The 23,512-nt window shown below is 45.9% G+C and overlaps 1 protein-coding gene across 2 annotated transcripts in view; it reads left to right on the top strand.

The window, feature by feature from the left end:
- EGFR (epidermal growth factor receptor) overlaps positions 1 to 23,512 on the top strand; it is a 211,703-nt gene that overhangs the window by 161,268 nt on the left and 26,923 nt on the right. Inside the window, exons 9-19 of one of the 2 annotated variants that reach the window (XM_039242949.1) lie at positions 2,714 to 2,840; positions 2,942 to 3,015; positions 3,872 to 3,962; positions 6,797 to 6,996; positions 7,928 to 8,060; positions 10,810 to 10,900; positions 13,085 to 13,242; positions 15,218 to 15,256; positions 18,155 to 18,296; positions 19,160 to 19,282; positions 20,182 to 20,280. In XM_039242949.1, the coding sequence (XP_039098880.1) occupies positions 2,714 to 2,840; positions 2,942 to 3,015; positions 3,872 to 3,962; positions 6,797 to 6,996; positions 7,928 to 8,060; positions 10,810 to 10,900; positions 13,085 to 13,242; positions 15,218 to 15,256; positions 18,155 to 18,296; positions 19,160 to 19,282; positions 20,182 to 20,280 (1,277 nt within the window). The remainder of the gene's footprint in view (positions 1 to 2,713; positions 2,841 to 2,941; positions 3,016 to 3,871; positions 3,963 to 6,796; positions 6,997 to 7,927; positions 8,061 to 10,809; positions 10,901 to 13,084; positions 13,243 to 15,217; positions 15,257 to 18,154; positions 18,297 to 19,159; positions 19,283 to 20,181; positions 20,281 to 23,512) is intronic. The other variant, XM_039242951.1, reaches the window with a different exon arrangement.

A 23,512-nucleotide genomic window follows, 5' to 3' on the forward strand; every position in this document is an offset into this window, starting at 1 on the left:
CTCGTGGAATCCTTCTTTATTCAATTTCTTGTCATTCGTTCCTGTCATTCATTTGTGTGCTCAGATTAGCTCAACATGTGGCTGGCGGGAGCCTCCCCAGTTGGTGCCTGTGTCCCAGTCATGTCATCTGCCCGAAAGCTACTGTCTACACTCTTTGTACTTTGCTTCTTCAGTTTAATAATCCTAGAAATCACTCCGGATAAGTCCGCGTGAATCTTCTTCACTCTGCAGTACAGCTGCATAGGCCCTACTCTGTGGCTGTGCCAGAATTTTTTCAACCGATCTCCCTTTATGCGCTCATTTTGATTATTCCACTATTTTGGTGTTCTAGACGACACCTCAGTGCACAGCTGCTTACCTCGATTATCCACAGGTGCTGCCTTCCCTGTGAAGCCATCTGTCTTTTCAGTTGAAACTGATTGCTCCCCTCTTTGCTCCCATAGGCATTTGACACGTGTCCTCCATGGCATTGAATCCTCCCAACGCCTCTGGGAGGTGTGTGTTATCGTAATCCCCATTCCACAGATGAGGACGCTGAGTAACAGAGTCTAAATGACTTGCCCACGTTTCAACAGCTAAGACTAACAGCCAAGATTTCAAGTCCATGCAAGCTTGGTCCCAGGCCAGACCCATGAGCTCATCAGCCAAGTCCATGTCTTCCTGGTCTTATAACTCCTGTGGGCCAGGCGGGTCAGTGCCCTGATGGACAGAGTAGCCTCTGGCTTCAGGAAAGGGATGTTGGCAGAGGAGGCACAGAAGGACCAAAATAAGCATGTGGGCCAGTGCCTGGCACAGAGGGAGTAAAAGAGAAGAGACTGCCGAGGAGAGAGAGAGGGTTACTTCAGCCCCACACGGACTCGTACAGTCAGAGGTGGTGTGGGCTTGGCTCCATTCATTTTGTGTTCAACAAACAGTTGATTCTCCTGTAATTATTCTGACCTATTTTTCTGCACATCCCCATTTCAGATCCCTCCAGATATAGGGCAGCGCCCCTGCATAAGGATGGCAGTGCCAGGAATGTCTAGGGGTGAATACAGAATTTATCTCTGAATTTAGGAATTAAAGGAACCCTGCCCCCACTGTTACACACAAGCAGAGAGAGAGAGAGAGAGAGAATGAATATTCTCTCAAATGCATGGAATTCTCTGCCAGACCTGTAATGAAATAGCAAGTCCTTATATGGTCACCTCATTCTCTATTGTCAGCCAGACCCTATGAATCCTCGGGAGGCCTGGCCAACCCCCAAGCCCACAATGCAGGTGGGTGCAGCCCAGGAAGGTTTGGCTGAGCTGGTCAACATAGGAGTCCTTAGAGCCGCTCCCCAGAACAGAGAGGAGGCCGGCACACAGAGTGAGCCTGAAGACCCAGTGGACAGTTTGGGCCACCAGAGTCGCCGGTGGAAAGTTTCCTTGCAACAAGAGACTTCGGGTGGAACAGAGCACGGAGGTGGAACAGCAGGGGCTTGACTGCACCTCCTAGAAGTTCAAGGGAGGACAGGATAGGACCTTATCCTGAACAGTGACTGTACTTCAAAGTCAAGATAAGTCTGGAAGATAGGTACCAAAATTTCTCGGCAAATTCTAGATGGAAAATTACAACAGATAAATACGGGCTGCAGGGTGGAGATGCATTTGAGATGGAAACTTAGAAGTGGATATAAATTAATAAATGGGCTCAGGGTGTGGAAAAGAGCATCTGAGACTCTGGTGTAGCAATAGGACACAGATCAAAGCATGTGGCTCAAGTAAACACAGGGGAAGAAAAAGCAGTTTATCTGATAAGAGTTATTACAGTGTTCCCCATGATGTAATAGAAGACAGCCATTAACAGTCACGTTCGACGAATAGCTTAGATGATCTGAGGAATGTTCACAGCAGAATAAGTGGAGAAAAAATACAGATCTGTTGTGACATCACCGTGGAGGATAGCCAGAAGGGGCGCTTTTCAAAATACCCTATAGCGGAACTTCTGGTCATTTTAGTCCCTTTATTCTATTTTTCAACATCCTCAAATGAACGCACCTTACTCTTTCTAATTAAAAAAAAAAAAAAAATCTGTGCCCATTGTTTCTTTAAGACAGACGACAAAGCTGCAGCCAGGTTAGAACAACGGAAAGGTGTTGGGTTTTAGGGCAATGCCGGGCAGAGGCTTGCTGGCGGCAGCAGGTGGATTGCCAAGGACACAAACTAGAGGAAGCCAAGAGTAGTTAGGAGCAATTAGACTAAGAGGCGCCTGGGTGGATCAGCCCGTTAAGCGTCCGACTTCAGCTCAGGTCATGATCTCGCAGTTCGTGGGTTCAAGCATGGAGCCTGGAGCCTGCTTCGAGTTCTGGGTCTCCCTCTCTGCCCCTCCCCTGCCCCTGCTCACACTCTGTCTCTGTCTCTCTCTCAAAAAGAAATAAACATTAAAAAAAAAAAAGAGCAATTAGACTAAGTTCAGGAGGGAAATCGTTAGGAGGAGAACCCAAATCCAGTTGAGGGTAGCAACGGCAATGAGGACCTTCTCCGCCATCTCCAGCCACTTAACTCCAAGCCCCGCCATAGTTACGGTGCCCAGCCAGCCTCCATGAATGTTTGTTGAACGAATGAATGATGGCATGGTGCTGATAGGTTCATGGCTACTGTCCCCTTCCCGCTTCCCTCCCCTTGTAGAGCCCTGGCTACTCTTAATCCAACATATGTGAGTGGAGTAAACATCTCCCTTCTCTTCACAGTTTGTAATGGAATTGGGATTGGTGAATTTAAAGACACACTCTCCATAAATGCTACAAATATTAAACACTTCAAAAATTGCACCTCAATCAGTGGAGATCTTCATATCCTGCCAGTAGCATTTAGAGGGTAAGTAGCAGATTAAGTCACTGGTAGAGAGAAACACAGAATCCACTTTGTTTGCTGGTAGAGATTGTTAATCGATAATCATTTCGTGGCTTGTTTTTCAGTGACTCCTTCACACGAACTCTACCTCTAGATCCAAAGGAACTGGATATTCTAAAAACTGTAAAGGAAATAACAGGTGTGTGCTGCTAACATATCACATGAACAGAAATAGGAAATCGGTGTTGTATAGAGAGAACTTGTAGATGTGTTCTCTTCTCTCTCGGCATAAAAACATCTCTTCCAAACGTCTACCACTAATGACTAATGAGTTCTTTGGTCATTTTCACAAATGCAATTTCCCTCACATGTGAGGGGTGAACACTTTAATCAAAGGCTTGAGTCATTCCAGATTTTGCGTGAACATGTTTAACCCTGTGTCTCCTCGGCCCCGGCCAGCCGTCCTGATGGCCCAGTGACTGTCACGGGTAGGGAAAAGAAGGGCAGAGTGCTGAGGGATGAGCACAGGCTCTCAAGCCTCACAGACAGGACTCCACGTCCCTGCGCGGCCACCGGCAAGCATTGGGTTCGTGACTGCCATCAGAGCTCCGCTGCCTTCATCCCTAAAAAGGGAATAATTCGACCTAAATATTAAGATTGTTTGGAAGTTTGGAATAAAGTAAGGAAAATCTGTGAATCTCTTTCTGTGTAATAACAGCTCAAGACATGGCAGTTGTCATCAAGGAGCCAGTTTGGGTCATCAGAGCCCAGCAAGGCTGCCGGGGCCGCGGCACCATGGGACAGCCCGTGGGGGTGGTGGGTGGTGGGGGAGAGGCAGGAAGGGACGGGGGATTCTATGGGAGGGGCAGGATCCCCACTGTACAGTTGTGCCTCAGCTTGTACCTCCTCGTGGGTAGGGTAAAGATGAGAAACCGAATCCAATCAGATGTTCACCTTTGTGGCTCCTAATCCAGTCTCTCAAGAAAACTAACATGTCTCATTAAAAAGAACTGTATATGCTGGTGCGTGTCTGAGCCTTCCTTCTGCCTCTGTAGGGTTTTTGCTGATTCAGGCCTGGCCTGAAAACAGGACTGACCTCCACGCTTTTGAGAACCTAGAAATCATACGTGGAAGAACAAAGCAACAGTAAGTTGACCCGAGCCAAAGCCTGGTAGATTTAAAAACAGTTTTCTTTTCAATAAGACCTATGGAATATTTGAAATTAGGCTTATATAGCCGTTACAGAGATCCTACAGAGAGCTGCCATCTGTACCCCAGGCCCCTTGCCCCGTTGTTCACATCTCACCTAAGCATGGCACGAGAGGAAAAGGAAGACATTGGCATCGGCACAGCACTGACTCCACCACCAGACATCTGTGGTCTGTGACACCTGTGTCACCAGCTTGCCCGTGAACGCCACGTGTCAGTGTGCGGTCCAGGACCCCACACTGCACTTAGTTGCTGTGTCTCCTTAGTCCCCTCCCATCTGTAACGGTTCCTGAGTATCGTCTTCTCATTTATGGCCTCGACAGTTTTTAAAAGTCCTGGTCAAGTCTTTTGTAGAAGGGCCAATGTTTTCTCATGATTTCATGGAGCTCATGCATGTTTTATTAAGAAGGGCACTGAGATGATATGTCCTTATGAGCGCACCCCATCAGACGGGGCTGGCAGACTTGTTAATAAATGATTTGTTCAGGGTTTCCACTTTTCCAACTCTGACAGTGATATACTCCCATAGAAGCATCTTGAATTTAGTTAAGAGTCGTAACGAGTTTGCGGTGAGAAAGACTTTGAGAATTTCTTTGTCAGACCTGCCTTAGAAACAGTCTGATGCTGAGAACTATTCCTCATTAATTGTCCCTTAAAATGACTGCATAATATCATTCAATATTAAAGAAAATCCTGGGACGCCTGGGTGGCTCAGTCTGGTTAAGTGTCCTACTCTTGATTTTGGCTCAGGTCATGATCTCACAGATGGTGAGTTCGAGCCTCATGTCACAGGCTTTGCCCTGACAAGATTCTCTCTCTCCGCCCCCCGCCCCCGCTCATGTGCACTCTCTCTTTCTCTCTCTCAAAAGAAATGAACATTTAAAAATGTATTAAAGAAAATGAGAAATACAGTACCCATAAAATATATACCACTTTGTAAAAACATTCTTGGGTGTGCGTCTTTGACACTAACCATTGCTTCCCAGTAAGACCCCTTTGTTCTGAGTTCTCGAGAACACTTCTTTTGCCCAGGATTCCTACAGAGATAAGAGATTTAGATCAGTTTTCTTGAGTGACTGGCAAGTACCACTTGGCTTGGGTTTAGGAATTTATGCAAAATTAGAATTACTTTTTTACCTTTTCACATTTAATGGGAAGTCCAGGGATACACAATCCCTACCAGGGCAGGGTGATCGCTGGCTCCAGGTATAGCTAATCAGAGCCCAGTCTGCCCTGCAAGGAAGACACCGGCTTTGTCCCTAGGCTTCCGTGGGCACATGTTGAGAGAGAATTCCTGAACAGTAGAGCTACAGATCTTCAACACAGGGCTCCTTGCTCTCCACTGGAGCTAGGTTGTGGGAAGGGAGAAGGAAGAAAGGGTCAGGAGAGAAAGAGAAACAAGGAGAGGAGAGGTCTCCACATTCAACTTTTGTCATCTCCTGCCTGATGTCTCCTGTTTCAGTGCTGCCTTAGCTGGTCCATTCCCTGTCCTGGTGTCCAGTGAGCTTCCTGAAAATGCAACTCTCTTTCCTGTGGTCCCCCGTCATTTGCAGACAACAACCAAGCTCAGGGGGTCCCAGGTCTTCTGTGCTCTGGCCTCCTCCACCCTCCCCAGACCCCTTGCCCAAGCCTCCTGGCCTCCAGATTTCTGCTCCTGCAGTAGCTCCTGGTTCTCAGCACCCATCGGGTGCTTTCTCACCTTCCTGTTCCTCCTGGTGGTTCAGGATTTCCCTCCTTTTAGTCGGAATTACTTTTATCCAGTCACTTGATGGAAACATGTTGATAGCCTTATAGAGTTCCAGCACAGACTTGGGTGGTTCAGATGTTTGTTCAGTATATGGATGGGTGGCCAATGGATGGATTGATGGATAGATGAGTGGATGGATGGTTGGATGAATCCATGAATGAGTGGATAGATGAGTGGCTAGATGGATGGATGGATGGGTGGATGCATAGATGATAGGATGGATGGGTGGATGGATAGATAGAGAAGTGGATAGATAGGTGGAAAAATAGATGGATGGAAGCATGCATGCCTAGATAAGTAGATAGACAAGTGGAGTGATAGATGGGTGAGTAGATGAATAAATGAATGAGTAGGTGGGTGGATGGAAAAAATGAACCTATGATTTTTGAAGTGTATTTTGAATATTTGAGGGGTGAGAACATGGTCTCAGGGCACCTGAGTGGTTCTGTCCATTAAGTGTCCAACTCTTGATCGACTCAGGTCATGATCTCACAGTTAATTCACGCCCTGCATCAGGCTCCATGCTAACAGTGTGGCACCTGCTTGGGATTCTCTCTCTCCCTCTCTCTCTGCTCCTCCCCTGTGCATTCTCTCTCTCTCTGTCTCTCTCTCTCTCTCTCTCTGTCCCTCTCTCTCTCTGTTATGCCCTTGTTCTGTCTCTCAAAATAAATAAATAAACATTAAAAAAAAGAAGATGCTTTTCAGTTCCCAGGCCAAAAAAACAAAAAAAACCCCAAAAAACGTAGTAAATAAAATAAGGACGTTAACATTTGGTCACCTTCAGTATTCCACTGGGGTTAAAGATAGTAAATGAACAAAGAACTAGCTTTTCCCTGGAGGAGCTTAAAAAAAATCTGTCATTTTCAAAAGTTGCAATACAGAGTTCCTGCCATAAGATTTACAATCACTGGGAGGAGGTTTGTAGTAAATATAAGGTGGTCCAGAAGAAAATAGAAATAAAGCTTTTAGTGATATGATTTTTCCCTCATTTTTCACAATGTCATTTTTCTTCCCTCCACTGTAGTGGTCAGTTTTCTCTTGCGGTTGTCGGCCTGGACATATCATCCTTGGGATTACGCTCCCTCAAGGAGATAAGTGATGGAGATGTGATCATTTCAGGAAACCACAAATTGTGCTATGCAAACACAATACACTGGAAAAAACTGTTTGGGACTTCAAGTCAGAAAACCAAAATTATAAACAACAAGGATGAAAAAAGCTGCAGTAAGTAATCACTTTGGTTGATCATGGGGATGGTTCACATGGGTCATTTATGTTGATCTAGAAGATTCCCAAACATTTTAACTAACATTTTTTATTCCTAAAGAAGCAAATTAACAGAAATCTATATAGTCCTACAATGTGAAGTCATCATGGGAAGTTCATTGGAATTGTTTCCAGATCATTCACATTTCATAGGACGAATTTGCCTTGAGGTTTAAGCTGTCAATTATGTGTAATGTACAGAGCTAAATTTAGCATTAATTATTTTACCTTTTAGCCATAGATTTCTCCCCACTCATTTCAGCCTCTAATGATTCTAGCTAGCAACACGCATGCAGATAGAATGGGCATTTTACAGTGACATTTCCTCATCTGATTTTAGAGCCACAGGCTGCGTTTGAAACCAAGTCATGGGCATTGTGTTTTACTGAGACCCTCATCACTGGGAGGACCAGATCTGAGTTCAAATCCTGCCTCTAGCCCTTCTTAGCTTCCAGACCTTGATCAATGTACTTAATATCTTTAGGCTTTGGCTTCCTCATCCATGAAATGGAGACAGCAGTGATTCCCACTGCTAGTGAGAGAATGAAATGACATTCTGTATATAACACTCTTGACACGGTGCCCGGCACACAGCAAGAAACCATAAACCTTCCCCGTGTCCCCGTCAGCTATGACACTCATCAGTGAAATGTTCTCCAGGTCCAGGCCAGGAACCCTTGACTCCCAGTCAGGAAAAGGGAACTTGCAGTTGGCCTCTAGAAGCCCATTTTGTGTTACCGCTTGTTGCAGCCTCCCCCCGCCGCCCCGCAGCATGTCTGTGCAGCTCAAGGTCACAGAGAACCCAGCACCCCATTTATAGGTGCTGCCTCAACTGGCCCCACTAGTCATTGTCCTAGCTGACTCCGTGTGGCTCACTCTGTCTTCTCAGAGGCCATAGGCCACGTCTGTCATCCATTATGCTCATCGGAGGGCTGCTGGGGCCCGGAGCCGAAAGACTGTGTGTCCTGCCAAAACGTCACCCGTGGCAAGGAATGTGTGGAGAAGTGCAATGTTCTGGAGGGGTAAGGTTACTTTTTAACCCCTTTGTTTTGATAAAAAATAAGGCGATTATGATCGATTTACCGCTGTTCACTTTGATACTTTTCCCCTTGTTTTTGTTTGTTTGTTGACAGCTGTTAGCCACAAAAGGAAATGAACAAACACTTTGCATTTACTTAATCCAATCCACTCATTTATAGAGTCTCAGTTTGGGAAATATCTGATATTTTTCAAAGCCACACAAAGTTCCCAAGACAAATGGAAAAGTCGTAAGTGGTTCATGTGGCCAAGACCACAGCCACTTAGACTTTTCTTTGCAGGACACACTTCCTGCAGGATCAAAATATAGTAATACAAAGTGTATTTCCTGGTTAAATTTTGTTTTATGTTCAAGAAATAGCAAACAGTGCAAATAACTTGAAATATAGCCATGGGCAAAGAAATAAACAATCATACAGTTTTTTTAAATGTTTTATTTATTTTTGAGAGAGCGATAGAGACAGCATGAGCAGGGGAGGGTCAGAGAGAGAGGGAGACACAGAATCCAAAGCAGGCTTCAGGCTCTGAGCTGTCAGCACAGAGCCCGACACGGATCTCAAACCCACAAACTGTGAGATCACAACCTGAGCTGAAGTTGGACGCTCAACCGACTGAGCCCCCCAGGCGCCCCATGAAATAAACAATCATATAAACTTTGTTGGACTTATTTGTACTCGGTTAAAAGTACAGTCTCTTGAATCTATGGGAATCTTGATATTGATGTAAAGCTTTGACCACAAATGACTACAAATAATGACTAAAAATAAATTAATAGGAAAGTAAAATATAAGGATAGAGAGAAGCAGGGGCCTTTTTTCTTTTTAATTTAAAGAAAAGGGACATTTTGTGAGAGAGACAAGACGTAGGAATTACAGGTGGCTAAAGGAAGCCTTCCTCCTTATTTCAGTCAGGTCTTGGGCCACAGCATGGATTCAGAAATACTCAGGGGCTCCTGGGTGCACGGTTGGTTAAACATCTGACTTCGGCTCAGGACTCAGGTCATGATCTCACGGTTCGTGAGTTCAAGCCCCACTTGGGGCTTGCTGCTATGCGCACAGAGCCCACTTCAGATCCTCTGTCCCCTTCTCTCTGTGCCCCCCCCCAACTAGTTCGCTTGCGTGCTCTCTCTCTCTCTCTCTCTCTGAAAATAAATATACATGAAAAAAGAGAAATATTGAGGATCAGGGTGAGAAGACTAAGTCTAATTCTGTAGGAATCCTTTAGCAGAGAAGCTGAGTAACCTAACAGAGTCATGTGGATAATTGACAGTGTTGTTTCAACAAGGAAGGAATCTGAGTGCAATCCTTACTGCTATGAATAGATATGAATCTTATGTTTTCCACATTTTTAAAGGGAGAGGGAACCATGTTATTGGTGCCCATGCCTTTCGGTTCGGGAACCCTGGTGTCTGGCAGCACTTGCTCAGTTTGCAACGCTGGCTTCTCCAGCAGGCATTTTGACCCAGAGAAGAAGGGAAGGAAAAAACAAACAAACAAACAATTGGGCGCATTTGGTTTAATTGATGACATAAGGGAAAACTTGAGACATAAGGAACACAGGGGCACCTGGGTGGCTTAGTCGGTTAAGCGTCTGACTTTTGCTTAGGTCATGATCTCGCGGTTCGTGGGTTCAAGCCCCGCGTCGGGCTCTGTGCTGACTGCCAGCTCAGAGCCTGGAGCCTATTTCAGTCTGTGACTCCCTCTCTCTCACCCCCCCCCCCTCTCATGCTGTCTCTCTCTCTCTCTCTCTCTCTCTCTCTCCCCTAGAAATAAATAAAGCATTAAAAAATTTTTTTAAAAAAATAAAAAAAAAAAAGACTTAAGGAACACGTTGCGGGGTGTAATTACTCCTTGTGTTTCCTTGTTCATGGGCATGAAGACCTGCAGTTGGTTACTAGGCAGCTTTCAGTCTTAATAGCTGTCACACTGTTTCGCCTTTTCAATCAAACATCATCTTCTTGGGGTGCCTGGGAGGCTCAGTCAGTTAAGTGTCTGACTTTGGCTCAGGTCATGGTCTCACGGTTCATGAGTTCGAGCCCCGCGTTGGGTTCTGTGCTGACAGCTCAGAGCCTGGAGTCTGCTTCGGAATCTGTCTCCCTCTCTCTGCCCCTCCCCTACCTGCACTCTCTCCCTCTCAGAAATAAGTAAACATTAAAAAATTTTTTTAGAAACATCATCTTAATGTTGACCCATACATCTTTGAGGAATAGCAAAACTATTACAAGCACAATTGTTCACACCTGTGTTCCGTACTTTGTTTTATTAATAACCATTGAGTAAGTCTTAATATCTCTCCTTCCTTTTCCTGTGAGTTAATCTACAGTTACCATTTCTTTCTAGCTTGATTTAAATATCCATGAATCTGATATTGGGGGGGTAGGAGGTCACCTTTAAGGACTATTACTTTTTTCATTTATTAGCTTGTTTACCTAATAGACAAAAACTGTGCCTTAGAGAAAAATGTAGGTAAGATGTTTTGCTTATAAATGAAGCTTGTGTATTTATTCAGGGAGAAATGATGAAGGATTCAGTTAACACAAATGGTTTATCATATTACAATAGAATCCTGGATTCCCTACTGTTAAATGTTTCCCAAAATTCTTTCTTGCATTTCTGAGAAAGGTGATTTGTGTCACCTGGAATTTCACACGGTTCCAGTGGGTTATAACTTGCTAGGGATTTGAATTAGTATCTCTAAAGATATGGCACTGACCCGTTTTCTTTCTCCTCTCAGGGAGCCAAGGGAGTTTGTGGAGAATTCTGAGTGCATACAGTGCCATCCGGAATGCCTGCCCCAGGCCATGAATGTCACCTGCACAGGAAGAGTAAGGAGCACATTTGATGTTAATTCACTCACACATCCAAGGGACACACCTGTCCAGCAGCAGAACCATAGCGATGGGCCAATGTCAGTCTGTGGCTGCCAAAGACAGCCAGCCATGCCCATACGGGGGCCTTGTGACCTCACAGCTGGGCCAAAGAGGCTGTGGTCGAGCTGACTCCTCACGCAACCCACATTGCGGGAGCCCTCACCCTTTCTGTCCAACACCCTCCAATGGATCTAATGACATCTACTCTTTCACCAAAAACCAGGGATGCCTGTAGGAGGCTGGGTACCTCGACAGCCAGTTTTCACTGTTTCTGACATCTGTCACCATGTCATCATTGATTCGTCATCTTAATCAAGCACCATCAGATTCCTACTTAACATTCATTCACAGTTACTTGAAGAACTTGTAAAGAAACACCTAGCAGGGCGCCTGGATGGCTCAGTCGGTTAAGCGCCCAGCTTTGGCTCAGGTCATGATCTCATGGTTCGTGGTTCGAGCCCTGCGTCGGGCTCTGTGCTGACAGCTGGGAGCCTTGAGCCTGTTTCGGACTCTGTGTCTCCTCCTCTCTGTCTGCCCCTCCCCCACTCACGCTCTTTCTCTCAAGAATGAATAAACGTTAAAAAAAAATTCTTTTAAAGAAACACCTAGCAAAACTTTTCAAAATTCAGCTTTCTACTTACATAAAGAGTGTAAGTGAGAATTCAGGTCTTCCTCACACCAGTGTCCCAATGTTGTTCGTTCTCAATATTATTTATAAGGAGTTCTGTGTGGCTTTGAGCTTCCACAGCCGTATCTAAATCTACTGATTGCAAACATTTTTCAGAAGCTGTCTCTGAATCAGGCCGAAGGCTGTGTTTTGAGGTGTAGGCTGCTCCCAGGGAAGGTCACAAAGTAAACCATTGGTTTACAAGTTCACATGGTGTTCGGTTAAATTTTCGTCACTGAGATAAGTCGATTGATGATTCTGACTGAGTCATCTGATTGTTCTGGTTCAGGGAACGCTCAGTCTTTGGACAAAACGGAGACATCAGAGAACTCCACCAATGAGCACATCCTCCGCGACCAGCTGTATTTCACTCCCTTCATGCGATGTGCAGGGCACAACGCGAGCAATCTCGTTTCACTTACTATGAGTTTTTTAAGAACACTCCGGGGGCACCTGGGTGGCTCAGTCGGTTAAGCGTCCAACTTCGGCTCAGGTCATGATCTCACGGTTCGTGGATTCGAGCCCCGCATTGGGCTCTGTGCTGACAGCTAGCTCAGAGCCTGGAGCCTGCTTCGGAATCTGTATCTCTCTCTCTCTCTCTCTCTCTGACCCTTCCTTGCTCATGCTGTCTCTCTCTCTCAGAAATAAATAAAAACATTTAAAAAAAATTTTAAAAATCACTTAAGCCCATTAAAAAAAAAAAAAGAACACTCGGAACTTGGCAAACAGAATCAAATACACATGGTACACAGTCAGTTATGCACCCTCCACTGTCCTGCCTGCCGCCTACTTGTCTCTGGAGAAACACAGATGTGGGCTTTCCTCAGTCTTCCTTAGCAAGCCTGGCTTCCCACAGAGCTGTTACCTTAAGTTCAGATATGATATGCAAACAATGCCATCTGAGCGATGGAGATGTAAACGTACGGGTAGACTCATCAAGATTGTTTGGACAAAGAAACTTGCCCACAATCTGTTAAGTAGCCTCTCATGAAGCGTATAGTTTCTTTTCTGTTGTCGTATCGCAAATGCACTTGAAGTCAGGAAGCTTTCACGGTAGGCTGGGAACAGTGGTCAAGTTAACGGTGTTAGCGGTGGCAGTCACAGACGAGCTTGTTGTGTTTCCGCTTTAAGAATGTCTGTTGTTTGACTTTTTTTCACTTTAGGTATTATAAATAAAAAGTTACTTCAGGGGTGCCTGGGTGGCTTAGTAGGTTAAGCGTCTGACTTTCGCTTAGGTCATGATCTTGTGGTTCGTGGGTCGAGCCCCCCGTCGGGCCCTGTGCTGACTGCCAGCTCAGAGCCTGGAGCCTGTTTCAGAGTCTGTGACTCCCTCTCTCTCTGACCCTCCCCTGCTCACGCTTGCTCTCTCTCTCTCTCCTAGAAATAAATAAAAATATTTAAAAAAAAAAAAGTTACTTCAGTTCCGAAAGAGAAAGAAACCTATATAAATGTCTCTCTCCTTCTTGGTGTAGGGACCAGACAGCTGTGTACAGTGTGCCCACTACATCGACGGCCCTCACTGCGTCAAGACCTGCCCCGCGGGCATCATGGGAGAAAACAACACCCTGGTCTGGAAGTTTGCTGACGCCAATCGCATGTGCCACCTGTGCCATCCAAACTGTACCTACGGGTGAGTGACAGCTCTGGCTGCGGCACCGACGACGCAGGACAGAACGTTTCCTATTTTAATTGTATGTCACAAGAAAAAAAGTCAAATAGAAGACAGAGGGTAAGTTTTCTGACAGCACTAAATGGTAGCGTGATGTGGCCTCTTTTACTTCATATTGGACGATGGTTTCTGCGAGATGATGCCAAGGTGCCATCAGCCTTCACAAGGGGCTCCAGCTCCACACTCCAATCAGATCGAGGCTCCGTCCTGTCACTGACCTGGGCACGTCGCCTTTTCAGATGTAAACTGGCTTTTCTTTCCCTCTGAGCTACTTCTGTGTCAGTGGCTTCCTCCTAGTAACCCCTGCGGCACCTTCAGAGGCTGCAAAAAAACACGCACACAAGACCAAAACGCTGCATGAGGTCCCAACATTGACAATTTCAATTTACACTCACACTTAGCATAGTGTTCCCTTCTGGAGACTGGGGCGGGGGGTGGGGGGGGAGAAGGGGGGGAAGCTAGTGAGCGGGGAGCTTATCAGTGGTCCCTCAATTAGTGATGCCTTTTGTCATTGAGTTCTGGTTTCCCTAGGAGATAATAGAGTGTGAAATAGCGCGGCCTCCCATGCATCCACTTCTGAAAAAGCCAGTGTGTGTGTGTGTGTGTGTATGTGTGTGTGTGTGTGTGTGTGTGTGTGTGTTGTAGGAAGGAAAGCCCAAAGGCACTGGGGAGAAGGGAGCAGGGCAGCTTGGAAATGAGGGAGGGAACAGACTGGGTACAAATCCCAGCCCTTGACTGAGGTAAAAATGGGATACTTGACAGGTGCCTCTGGCCTGTTCACATACTTGAAATGTAGTCCTTCCTCCTTCCCCAGGCCGAGAAATGGTAGTCTCCCCCATCTATAGCCCACACTCTCAGTGTTCTGTGCATTTCAGATGGAGGACATAGTGATTTGACAGTTTTATACATTAGTCCCCACCTGTCCCCAGAAGAAATTATTACATTATTGACTATATTTTCTGTGCTGTACTTCTCATCCCCATGTCTTATTTATTTTATAACTAGAAGTTTATACTTCTTAACCTCTTCACACATTTTACTCATCCTCCCACCCCCTCCCAATGGCAACCACCAGTTCTCTGTACTTATGAGTCTGTTGCTGCTGTTTATTTGTTCATTTGTTTTATTTTTTAGACTCTGTGTATAGGTGGAATCTTACAGTTCCGTCTGACTTATTTCAGTTAGTGTACTACCCGCCAGGCCCATCCATGTTCAACAGCATGAGTTGTCTCCTCCATTTCACTGGAATATTTTGTTTTCCTATTGGTGTTTGTCTTGGCAAATGTTGCTGTACTTCGAAGCCAATGTATTCTGCTTTTTTATGTCATCCTGTAATCAAAATAAGGGGTGGTGGCCTCCCTCACTAGAATGAGGACCCAGCTGCTCAGGAGTCATTTAAGACCAATGCTGTCTCCGTTGCATGTAAGACATTTCAGGAAACCAGCTTCTGTACCACCTCTGGATTCCTGGGTCTAAAATCATCACTGCCATTGCCCTGCCCCGGAGACCCATCCTCACGCCTCTGTTCCTCCCCTCCTACCCCTTAATCAGTATGGCTCTAGTGTTGGCCGCCTCTCCTTCGCAGCCTGTACTGACATTCTGCAGCCAGATATGAGACAGCTATGCCTATACCCTAAGGTACGCACCAACGCATTTCAGGAACAAAGGCCAGAGAATTTCTACTTTGCTCAATGCTAGAACAGTCTGTGTCACAGAGTCCAACACTCAAAAATATGTGCTGAGTGAGTGAACGAATGAATACATACAAAATAAATAAATGATTAACCACTGTCCCCCAAAGTGAGATTCATGGTGGTTCTAATGATCTGAGAGTAGTTAAATGCACGCTGACTTATGATTTGATAAAAACTCTCGAAGACAAAATGGTAATGAAGTAGAATGATCAAAATGTGTATCTCTCTCTCAATTCCCACAGCTGTGTCGGACCAGGTCTTGACGGCTGTGCAATAGATGGGTAAGTGTTCTAGTTGTGTCCAGTGGCCCTTCTCAGAAAGGAACATACATTCTGTGTGCACAGATAATGCTTTCCTACATTTCTGATTCCCCTCTACCTTCACAGGTTCTTTTTTTTTTTTTTCAACAGATTTTTAAAACATGTTTGATCTTACTTTTTGGGTCACAGAGACAGAGTGCAAGCCAGGGAGGGGTAAAGAGAAAGGGAGACACAGAATCCAAAGCAGTTCCAGGTTCTGAACCAAAAGGGGGGCTCGAACCCACGAATGCGAAATGATGACCTGAGCCAAAATCAAGGGTCAACGCTTAACCCACTGAGCCACATGGGTGCCCCTACTGTCGCAGGTTCTTATTTCTCCTCTGGGCTGGCATCGCATCCCAGCAGACCATTGTGCTGGGTGCACCCACCCCTCCTGTGCCTACTTCGTCAGTGTGCTTCGGTGGGGCTGCAGGATGTGAGCTCTGGGACCTATTCCATGTGGAGCTGAGACTCAGTACCCGGTGCCTCCTTTATGTGGAGTGGGTTTATGACTTCTGGGTTATACCAATTCTGTGAGAGCCTTCTTCTGGCTTCTCTTCTTTTCTTGCTTGATGACCCGGTAGACCCCGTCACAAACCTTCATCTTTGATGACCAAGCTCCAGCTTGGGGGGATTTTCTCCCCTTACTTCCCTTTCTCAACTACGGCTTCCGTTAACATTTCAATTCTGATTCATTTGCTATCCTTGCTTCAAGTGCTGCGCTAGGAAAAGCAGGATTGGGAATTGCTGTTTAGTCCCCTCAAGACAGTGATTTTATCAATGAACAGTATCTAGGGGGGAAATAGAATGATGCACAAAGCACCTGTTTATCATTCCCAACATCCCCAACACTAACTAAACTGCTGTCTCCTCCATTCCTGGTAGTGTTTACAAAATCCCGTCAACAACCTGCCCTTCGGCTCAGCTGACTCTTCTGCCCCCAAATCAGCCCCACCCTCAACTGAAACATTAAAGACAAATAAGGCAGTTTCTCGCTTCCTCTTTGCTGAGCCTACCGGGACATCAGCAAAATTTGTCCTCTCTCCATGCCACTGTTGGTAGCTTCGTAATGAGGTTTTCCATCAAAGCCCCACCTGGAAACTAGCCAATGACCATTCTTTGTGATCTTTACTCTTTTTATTTTTTCTTCCTTTTTTTATTCACTCACCCTTACTGTAGCTCCCCACGGAGCACATACTCTGTAATCAGTTATTCTTTATATCTTTCTTGTGTTCCTTTCAATATAATAAAAACTCATGAATCCAAACTGCATTAATTGGGGAGATGGTATAATGCAGGAGGTGATTTGTGCACTCACTGAGAAGAAAGTGTTATAAATATCATTGTCACGAAGTCCCTTTGACCCGCTTATAAGCGATTTGTAAGGATGTTAGGATACTTAACGTGCTAATGATACTAATTAATCTTCGATAGCCTTTAACATCTCTTCCTGAAAATATGAAGTTTGCCAGAAACTTAAGTGGAATAGATACTTGAGAACAATAATTTTAAGGTTTTTTATTTAACTTTAATATATAATATTAATCTTTGTATATTAAATTAATGTTAATAGTATTAATATCACACAATTAATATTAAATTAATACAGGTTATATTTCTAGAACTTGAAGATTATATCACAGAATTTATAGAATCTATAAATATCGATTATATTTATAGAATTGAAGATTCTAAATTAAGGTCCCATGAATTCAGATGGTTCTTTCCTCAGTGAGCTCTAGAACCTGAATTTTGAGTTTTTGCCATCTCTGAATCAAGCACAACCTTTGTGGGAAGAAGAGCGTGGTAGAGTGGTTTGATGTTGTATGGTGACCTCACTCATTTATGACAATGATGCTTTTTATGTTGAAATCCTATCACATGATAACCTTCCCCAAGCTTATTCATAAAGCATTCCACAAGGCTGGCATTCCATCTTGAAAACCAAGAACTCTTTGAAGAACCTCAACATTATGAAAAGGGTCCTCACCCAGGCACACCAGTAGTCAATGCATGTCTTATGCACATGATGTCATGTTCTAGGCTTCATACGTATGCGGATTCTCTGAGGATACGTGCAAATTCATATAAAAAGCATTACCGAAGTCAGAGTTCCTTTTGGAATTATGTGGTTTCTTAATCAAACGATTAAAATATAATTGTTGGGGCATCTGGGTGGCTCAGTTGGTTAAGCGTCCAACTCTTGATTTTGGTGCAGGTCATGCATGATCTCATGGACCGAGCTCGGCTGGGTGTGGAGCCTGCTTGGGATTCTCTCTTTCCCTCTCCTTCTGCCCTTGCCCCGTGTGTGTGTGTGTGTGTGTGTGTGTGTGTGTGTGCACGCGCGCACGCACACATGCTCTCTCTCAACATAGATAGTAGATGATAGATAGATAGATAGATAGATGGATAGGAAGGGAGGGAGGATGGGAGGAGAGAAGGAAGGAAGAAAGGGAAGGAAAGGACAGAAGAAAGGGAGGGAGGGAGGAAGGAAAGAAAGTAAAGAGAGAGAGAGAGAGAGAGAGAGAGAGAGAGAGAAAGAAAGAAAGAAAGAAAGAAAGAAAGAAAGAAAGAAAGAAAGAAAAGGAAAGGAAAGAAAAGAAAAGGAGAGAGAGTCCTATGGAGATGTCCAGATAATACCTCAATTTAAAACATCCAAAAAAAACCTGGGGGGCAGGGCCTCTTATGCTCAAGAAAGTGGAAACACTTCCCTAGAAACTCTTTGGTTTCTTTCCTGTCTTTAGAAGCCACATGGTATCTATTTTCTGAGACAGTGTTAAATGATGTCAATGAATGAAAACATGCAGGAAATACATAAAAGGTTGCTGTAATGGCATCTGTCACCAAACCTCACTTTCCCATGTCTCCCTCTGGTTCCAGGCCCAAGATTCCCTCCATCGCCACGGGGATTGTCGGCGGCCTCCTCTTGGTGGTGGTGGTGGCCCTGGGCGTGGGCCTCTTTCTGCGCCGGCGCCACATCGTCCGCAAGCGCACGCTTCGCAGGCTGCTGCAAGAGAGAGAGGTGAGTGGGTGCTCAGGCCCCGCAGGCGCGCACCGGTGTCCCCGTCCCCAACACCCCAGCCAGGCACAAGGCCTCCCTGCCAAGTGTTGCCAAGTATTTTAAATACGGAATCGTATTATTATGCTTTCTTTCTTGTGAAGGAAAAACCAGAAAGAATCTCTGAATGTCCAGTTACAACTAATTAGTTGCATTTTGGTACCTCTCTGGAGTGAAATGCAGATGTTTCTATTGTAAGTCTCACGACATGGACACAAGAGCCGCATGAGTCCCGTGTAACGTACAGCACTCATGTACACGCACAGGAGAAGGGCCTGCGGAGAGGTGTCCGTGATTGCTGTGAAGGCACGTGTAGAGATGCTACTTTGGAAAATCCCATTGTCTACAGTAGTGCCGTTACTTTTTGAGCTCTGTGACTCACTCAGTTGGGTCTTTGACCGCCATCTTTGTGTCCAGCAGCATGTCAGAAGCCAAAGCCTCTGGGAGGAAGGACCCATAGCAGCTCACAGCATAGTGGCACTTGTGTGTGTCAGGAGACCCGATAGGCTAGCAAAATGACCAACCATATCAGAACTTTCCTTGCCAGAATTCTCTCACTCTGGCTAATTGGCTGGAAACAGAAATAGAAACTGCATATGTTGAAATGGAGATGTTCTGTTCGAGGACACCCATATCAGGGAGCCCCTGTCCCAACATATCTTTTCTGAAGTCCTTTAGAGAAGGTGTGCATTGCTCCTTTTGGGTGAGCACGGTGGGTTCTTGGTGCTGAAGCCCATCCACACGTGGCTGTGTCTGGGCCCAGCTTGCACCGCCTCCCATGGGGGCCTGAGCTGGAGGTGGTGACGGTCCTTCCTTGTCTCTCACAGCTTGTTGAGCCTCTTACACCCAGCGGAGAAGCTCCCAACCAAGCTCTCTTGAGGATCTTAAAGGAAACAGAATTCAAAAAGATCAAGGTGCTGGGTTCTGGAGCATTTGGCACAGTGTACAAGGTGAGGCCACCAGACACCGAGGCCACCGAGACATCCGGGATGCAGCTTGGCAGGCATATTTAAAGTCTTGGGTTGTCCACTGTCTATCAAGTTTCTCCACTTGCTGTGTAGCTCAGGGTTTGGGAAAGTCCAGTGTTCTCCCCAGGTTGTCGAGAGGAAATCTTTTTTTTATTATTTTTGTTAATGTTTTATTTATTTCTGAGAGAGAGAGAGAGAGAGACAGCGTGAGCAGGGGAGGGTCAGAGAGAGAGGGAGACACAGAATCTGAAGCAGGCTCCAGGCTCTGAGCTGTCAGCACAGAGCCCAATGCGGGGCTCGGACCCACAAACCGTGAGATCATGACCTGAGCTGAAGTCGGACACCCAACCGACTGAGCCACCCAGGCGCCCCAAGAGGAAATCTTTTATAGTCACGGTGGCAAATAAGAGGTCCTTCGAGGCCTGTACACAGGCAACAAAGTAATCATGGAGGACGGCCTTGACTTTGTAAAGGGGTGAGTGGCAGAGATGGAGTCGGAAGGGGGACTTCTGCATCCAAATAATGCCCAGATCAAAACAGCTCTTAATTTGTTTTTCCTGAACCCTGTGACATCAAGTCTGCTTTCCATTAGACCTAGAGCCAGTATCTCAGAATTCTGGACAAAAGGATCCACGCTGGTTTTATAACTACCACAAGTTTAGGGGTTTTTATCTAACTACACTGATTCGTGGAACACGCTAGCAAAAGTGCTGCCGAGATGTATGGCTCCCAGCCCTTGGGGGCCTTGGGGCGCAGAGCTGTGCTCAAGGTCCCCCGCCCTTTTGGATCGTGTCACCAGTAAAGTCCATGCATCTCATGAGTTAACATATTGCATAGTCTGACGATCGCCAGTTAATGTCTTGTCTCCCTCCTCGTCACAGGGACTCTGGATCCCAGAAGGTGAGAAGGTTAAAATCCCCGTCGCCATCAAGGAGTTGAGAGAAGCCACGTCTCCAAAAGCCAACAAGGAAATCCTTGATGTGAGTTTCTCCTTTGTTTTCCAGTTGTCCACAGGCCTGGCCACCAGAAGCCACATTTTAGAAGCCACACAATGCCCTATTTTAGATTTTCTCCATCACCACATTCTGAGCATTCACGTGTCCTGTCCTTCCCCCTTCCATCTGTAGTTGGTATAATTCCCTCTCAGGGCTTCCCCGATAGAGAAGACCTGTGTGCTCCATTCCGCTGCATCTCCCAAAAGGATCCAAACTCAACAGTTGCTGGATGTCCACCAAGGGCCAGGCTCAGGAATAGATGCTTTGCACGCGAGGAACCCTCTTCATGAGTCTGTGGTGCAGGCGTTAACGCTCAGTATGCTTTGCAGCCATACAGAAGCTTTCTCACATTTATGTGATTGACACAGGGTTCCAGCCTCTGTTTCTGCCTTGGAAGTGTCCATTTTGCTCCACCAAGTTATCTTTGAAATGGCTGTTTTAAAGGTGCCTGGGACTATAGTATGGACACTCTAGAAGCTCTAGGGAGTGTTGCCCCTTTTCTGTACTTTCCCCCCAAAATAATTGAGATGTTATTTCCAGTGTCCCCCGTTAGTTTACGGGGCAAGACTTTGGAACGGCCACGAGATTATTTGCATGTCTTTACTTTCAGTCCCACTGAACTTTCGTCATCTTCTCTGGACCCTCGCTAGTCAGTGAGGGTGCTGCGTCCTCTTAAACAGAGGAGGGCTCAAAGAGGGGCCACCATGGAATGCGGCCGAGCCCGCTCAGGAAGATCCAGGGGACAAACCTGTTGGAGTGTCCTTGTTAACACCATTGGCCTCTGCTTGCTGCGGGTTGATGCAGACCTTTGCTCTTGTCCCACGGCAGAGCCAGAGAAAGAGAAGCTGGAGAGGCTTAGCAAGGGGTTGGGGAAACAAGTCAAAGAAAAAGAAAACCTACCGCCGAAAGATCTAGAGAATGTAGTTATCCTGCAGTGGGGACAGGAGGCAAATGTATACTCCCCAGTCTTGCATCTAATTCATGGGAGATAAGACCAAACAAAGCAAACATGCGCCTTTTAAAAAATGTCTTTAGACACAATGAGCTTCCCCGTGGCATAACACTCTATACACTTCAGTTTTCCCCAGCAGACTTCCCTCCTTTATTATAGCGAGGATATTCCCATTCTGGCACACCCTAAATTAAAAGATGAGGTATTAATAAATAAAGTGCAGTAGCAAATGGCACATGTTGAAGATTCGCATATCAAGCAAAATTATCTTTCATTTCAATGGCTTACAAATTAACGTGAAGTCCAATTAACATACCGTCAAATCGTATGAACATAACTGCCAGAAATATGTTTGTGAAGTCTCTTGACCTTGAACCCCCAGCTCCCTCACGTACACTGTTAAAAAGAAAAGCTTTGTTGCAGAGCTTGCTTCCTTCGTTCCCGTTGTGCTCATTGAGGACATTCTAATAAATCTCACAAAGCAATGTTGAAATGTGAATTTCAGCAATGTTTACGCCCAGAATGAGGGTGATTTTGAAGACGATAGGTGTGCCTTGGGCGAGAAGTCGTTTTCACTGAAAAGGACCTCCCAGACCCCTGAGCCTGGAGGAAATCTGCTTTGGTGGAGTAAAGGAGGGGTGGATGATTAAGAAAACACTGGAAAGTTTACAAAGCATGAGTCCCTGTTTACCTTTTGCTCTGTCTCCTGCTCGCTTCTCCCTCCATTTTGGGGGAAGTTTTGTTTGTTTTGTTGAGTTTTTTTCCCCAGGGTTACTGGGATATAATTGGCATAAGCTTAAGGGATACAACATGTTGGCCTGACTCACACATACTGTGACGTGATTACCGCAGTAAGCGTCCCTAGCATCCTCACCTCATATAGACACGATTAAAAAAGCAAAAGAAAAAGAAAAGAAAAGTTTCTCCCTGCTGAAGATCTCTTGGGATCTACTCTCTTAACTTTTTTAGATACCATGCCACAGTGCGAACTCTTTTTCTTCGCTCCCTGCCCCTACTGTTTTAATTCCCAGCTTTGATTCTTGTTTCAACTGGACTCATCTTCTCTGATATCAGACATCCCTGTCACAGTTCATGGGCGACACACTCGAGAACTTGTCCTTTGCTTTTCCCGAAGCCCAGTGTGCCCAGAACTCACATGCAGTCCCATCAGGGCAGGGTGATGGGGAGCCACTGAAGGAAAGGAGGAGCAGGTAAAGGAAGTGATTCCGAGGCCACTTTCAACAGTGAGCTAAGGGCAAGTCAGATCTGTGACTGGAAAGCCCGATGAGGCTGAATGTGTCCTTTGAAGTGCTCACACTCACTTGTAAATGGTCCCACTAACTCAATACTTGATAGTCTTCGTCCCTCACTGGGATCAGGCACTGAGACCCAGGATGCACACACGGCAGCCTCTGGTTTAAGCTGCTGCCTGTGGCTTAGTTAACCGGTACAGTTTCAAAACCATAGGGCCACCTTCATTCTTAAGGTTACGCATATGCCTTGCTGAAGGAGTTTAAAATCTAGTGGAATCTTTTCCCCAATTCTTTTTTTTTTTTTTAATGTTCATTTATTTTGACAGAGAGCACAGCGCATGAGTGAATGCCAGTGGTAGAGAGGTAGGGGGGCGGAGGGGGGAGAGAATCCCTGCTGAAAGCAGGCTCCTCGCTGTCAGTGCAGAGCCCAATGCGGGGCTCAATCTCACGAACCATGAGATCGTGACCTGAGCCAGAATCAAGAGACAGATGCTTAACCGACTGAGCCACCCGGGCGCCCTCTTTTCCCCCATTCTTCACCTAAAATAGTCCACAGCTGAAGGAGACAAGCGAGAAGGAAGGCATCAAACATCCTTTCAGCCACCGGGACAAAATAAGAGACATCCTTGGTCCCAGAGCCTCAGAGGCGCCCTGCCATGTGACTCAGCCTCGGGGGCTCTGAACTTGGTCTCCGCCTGCCAGTCGGTGCGCCCGGCGGGAGCATCCAGTCCACACACTGTTGCCGAATACCACGCATTCTTTCTGCGGGTCACAGTGCACCTTTGAGATTCCAAGATAAACAGCTCAGAACAAAGCTCGCTTCAACTTCTGCGCACACCAAACAGGACACACGACCGAACAACGTCTCCATTGTACTTGGGGGTGGGGCGGAAGCGATGACCCAATTCTGTTGCGCTGTCAGATTTTAATAGGCCGGGGGACCTGGCAGGGCTCCAGGCTCTGTGTGGCCCAACACCCACGCCCCGTGCTCCGTTCCCCGATCGTACCTCCC

The sequence above is a fragment of the Hyaena hyaena genome, unplaced genomic scaffold (genome assembly GCF_003009895.1).
Source record: "Hyaena hyaena isolate Hyena2069 unplaced genomic scaffold, ASM300989v1 scaffold_218, whole genome shotgun sequence".
Classification (NCBI taxonomy): domain Eukaryota; kingdom Metazoa; phylum Chordata; class Mammalia; order Carnivora; family Hyaenidae; genus Hyaena; species Hyaena hyaena.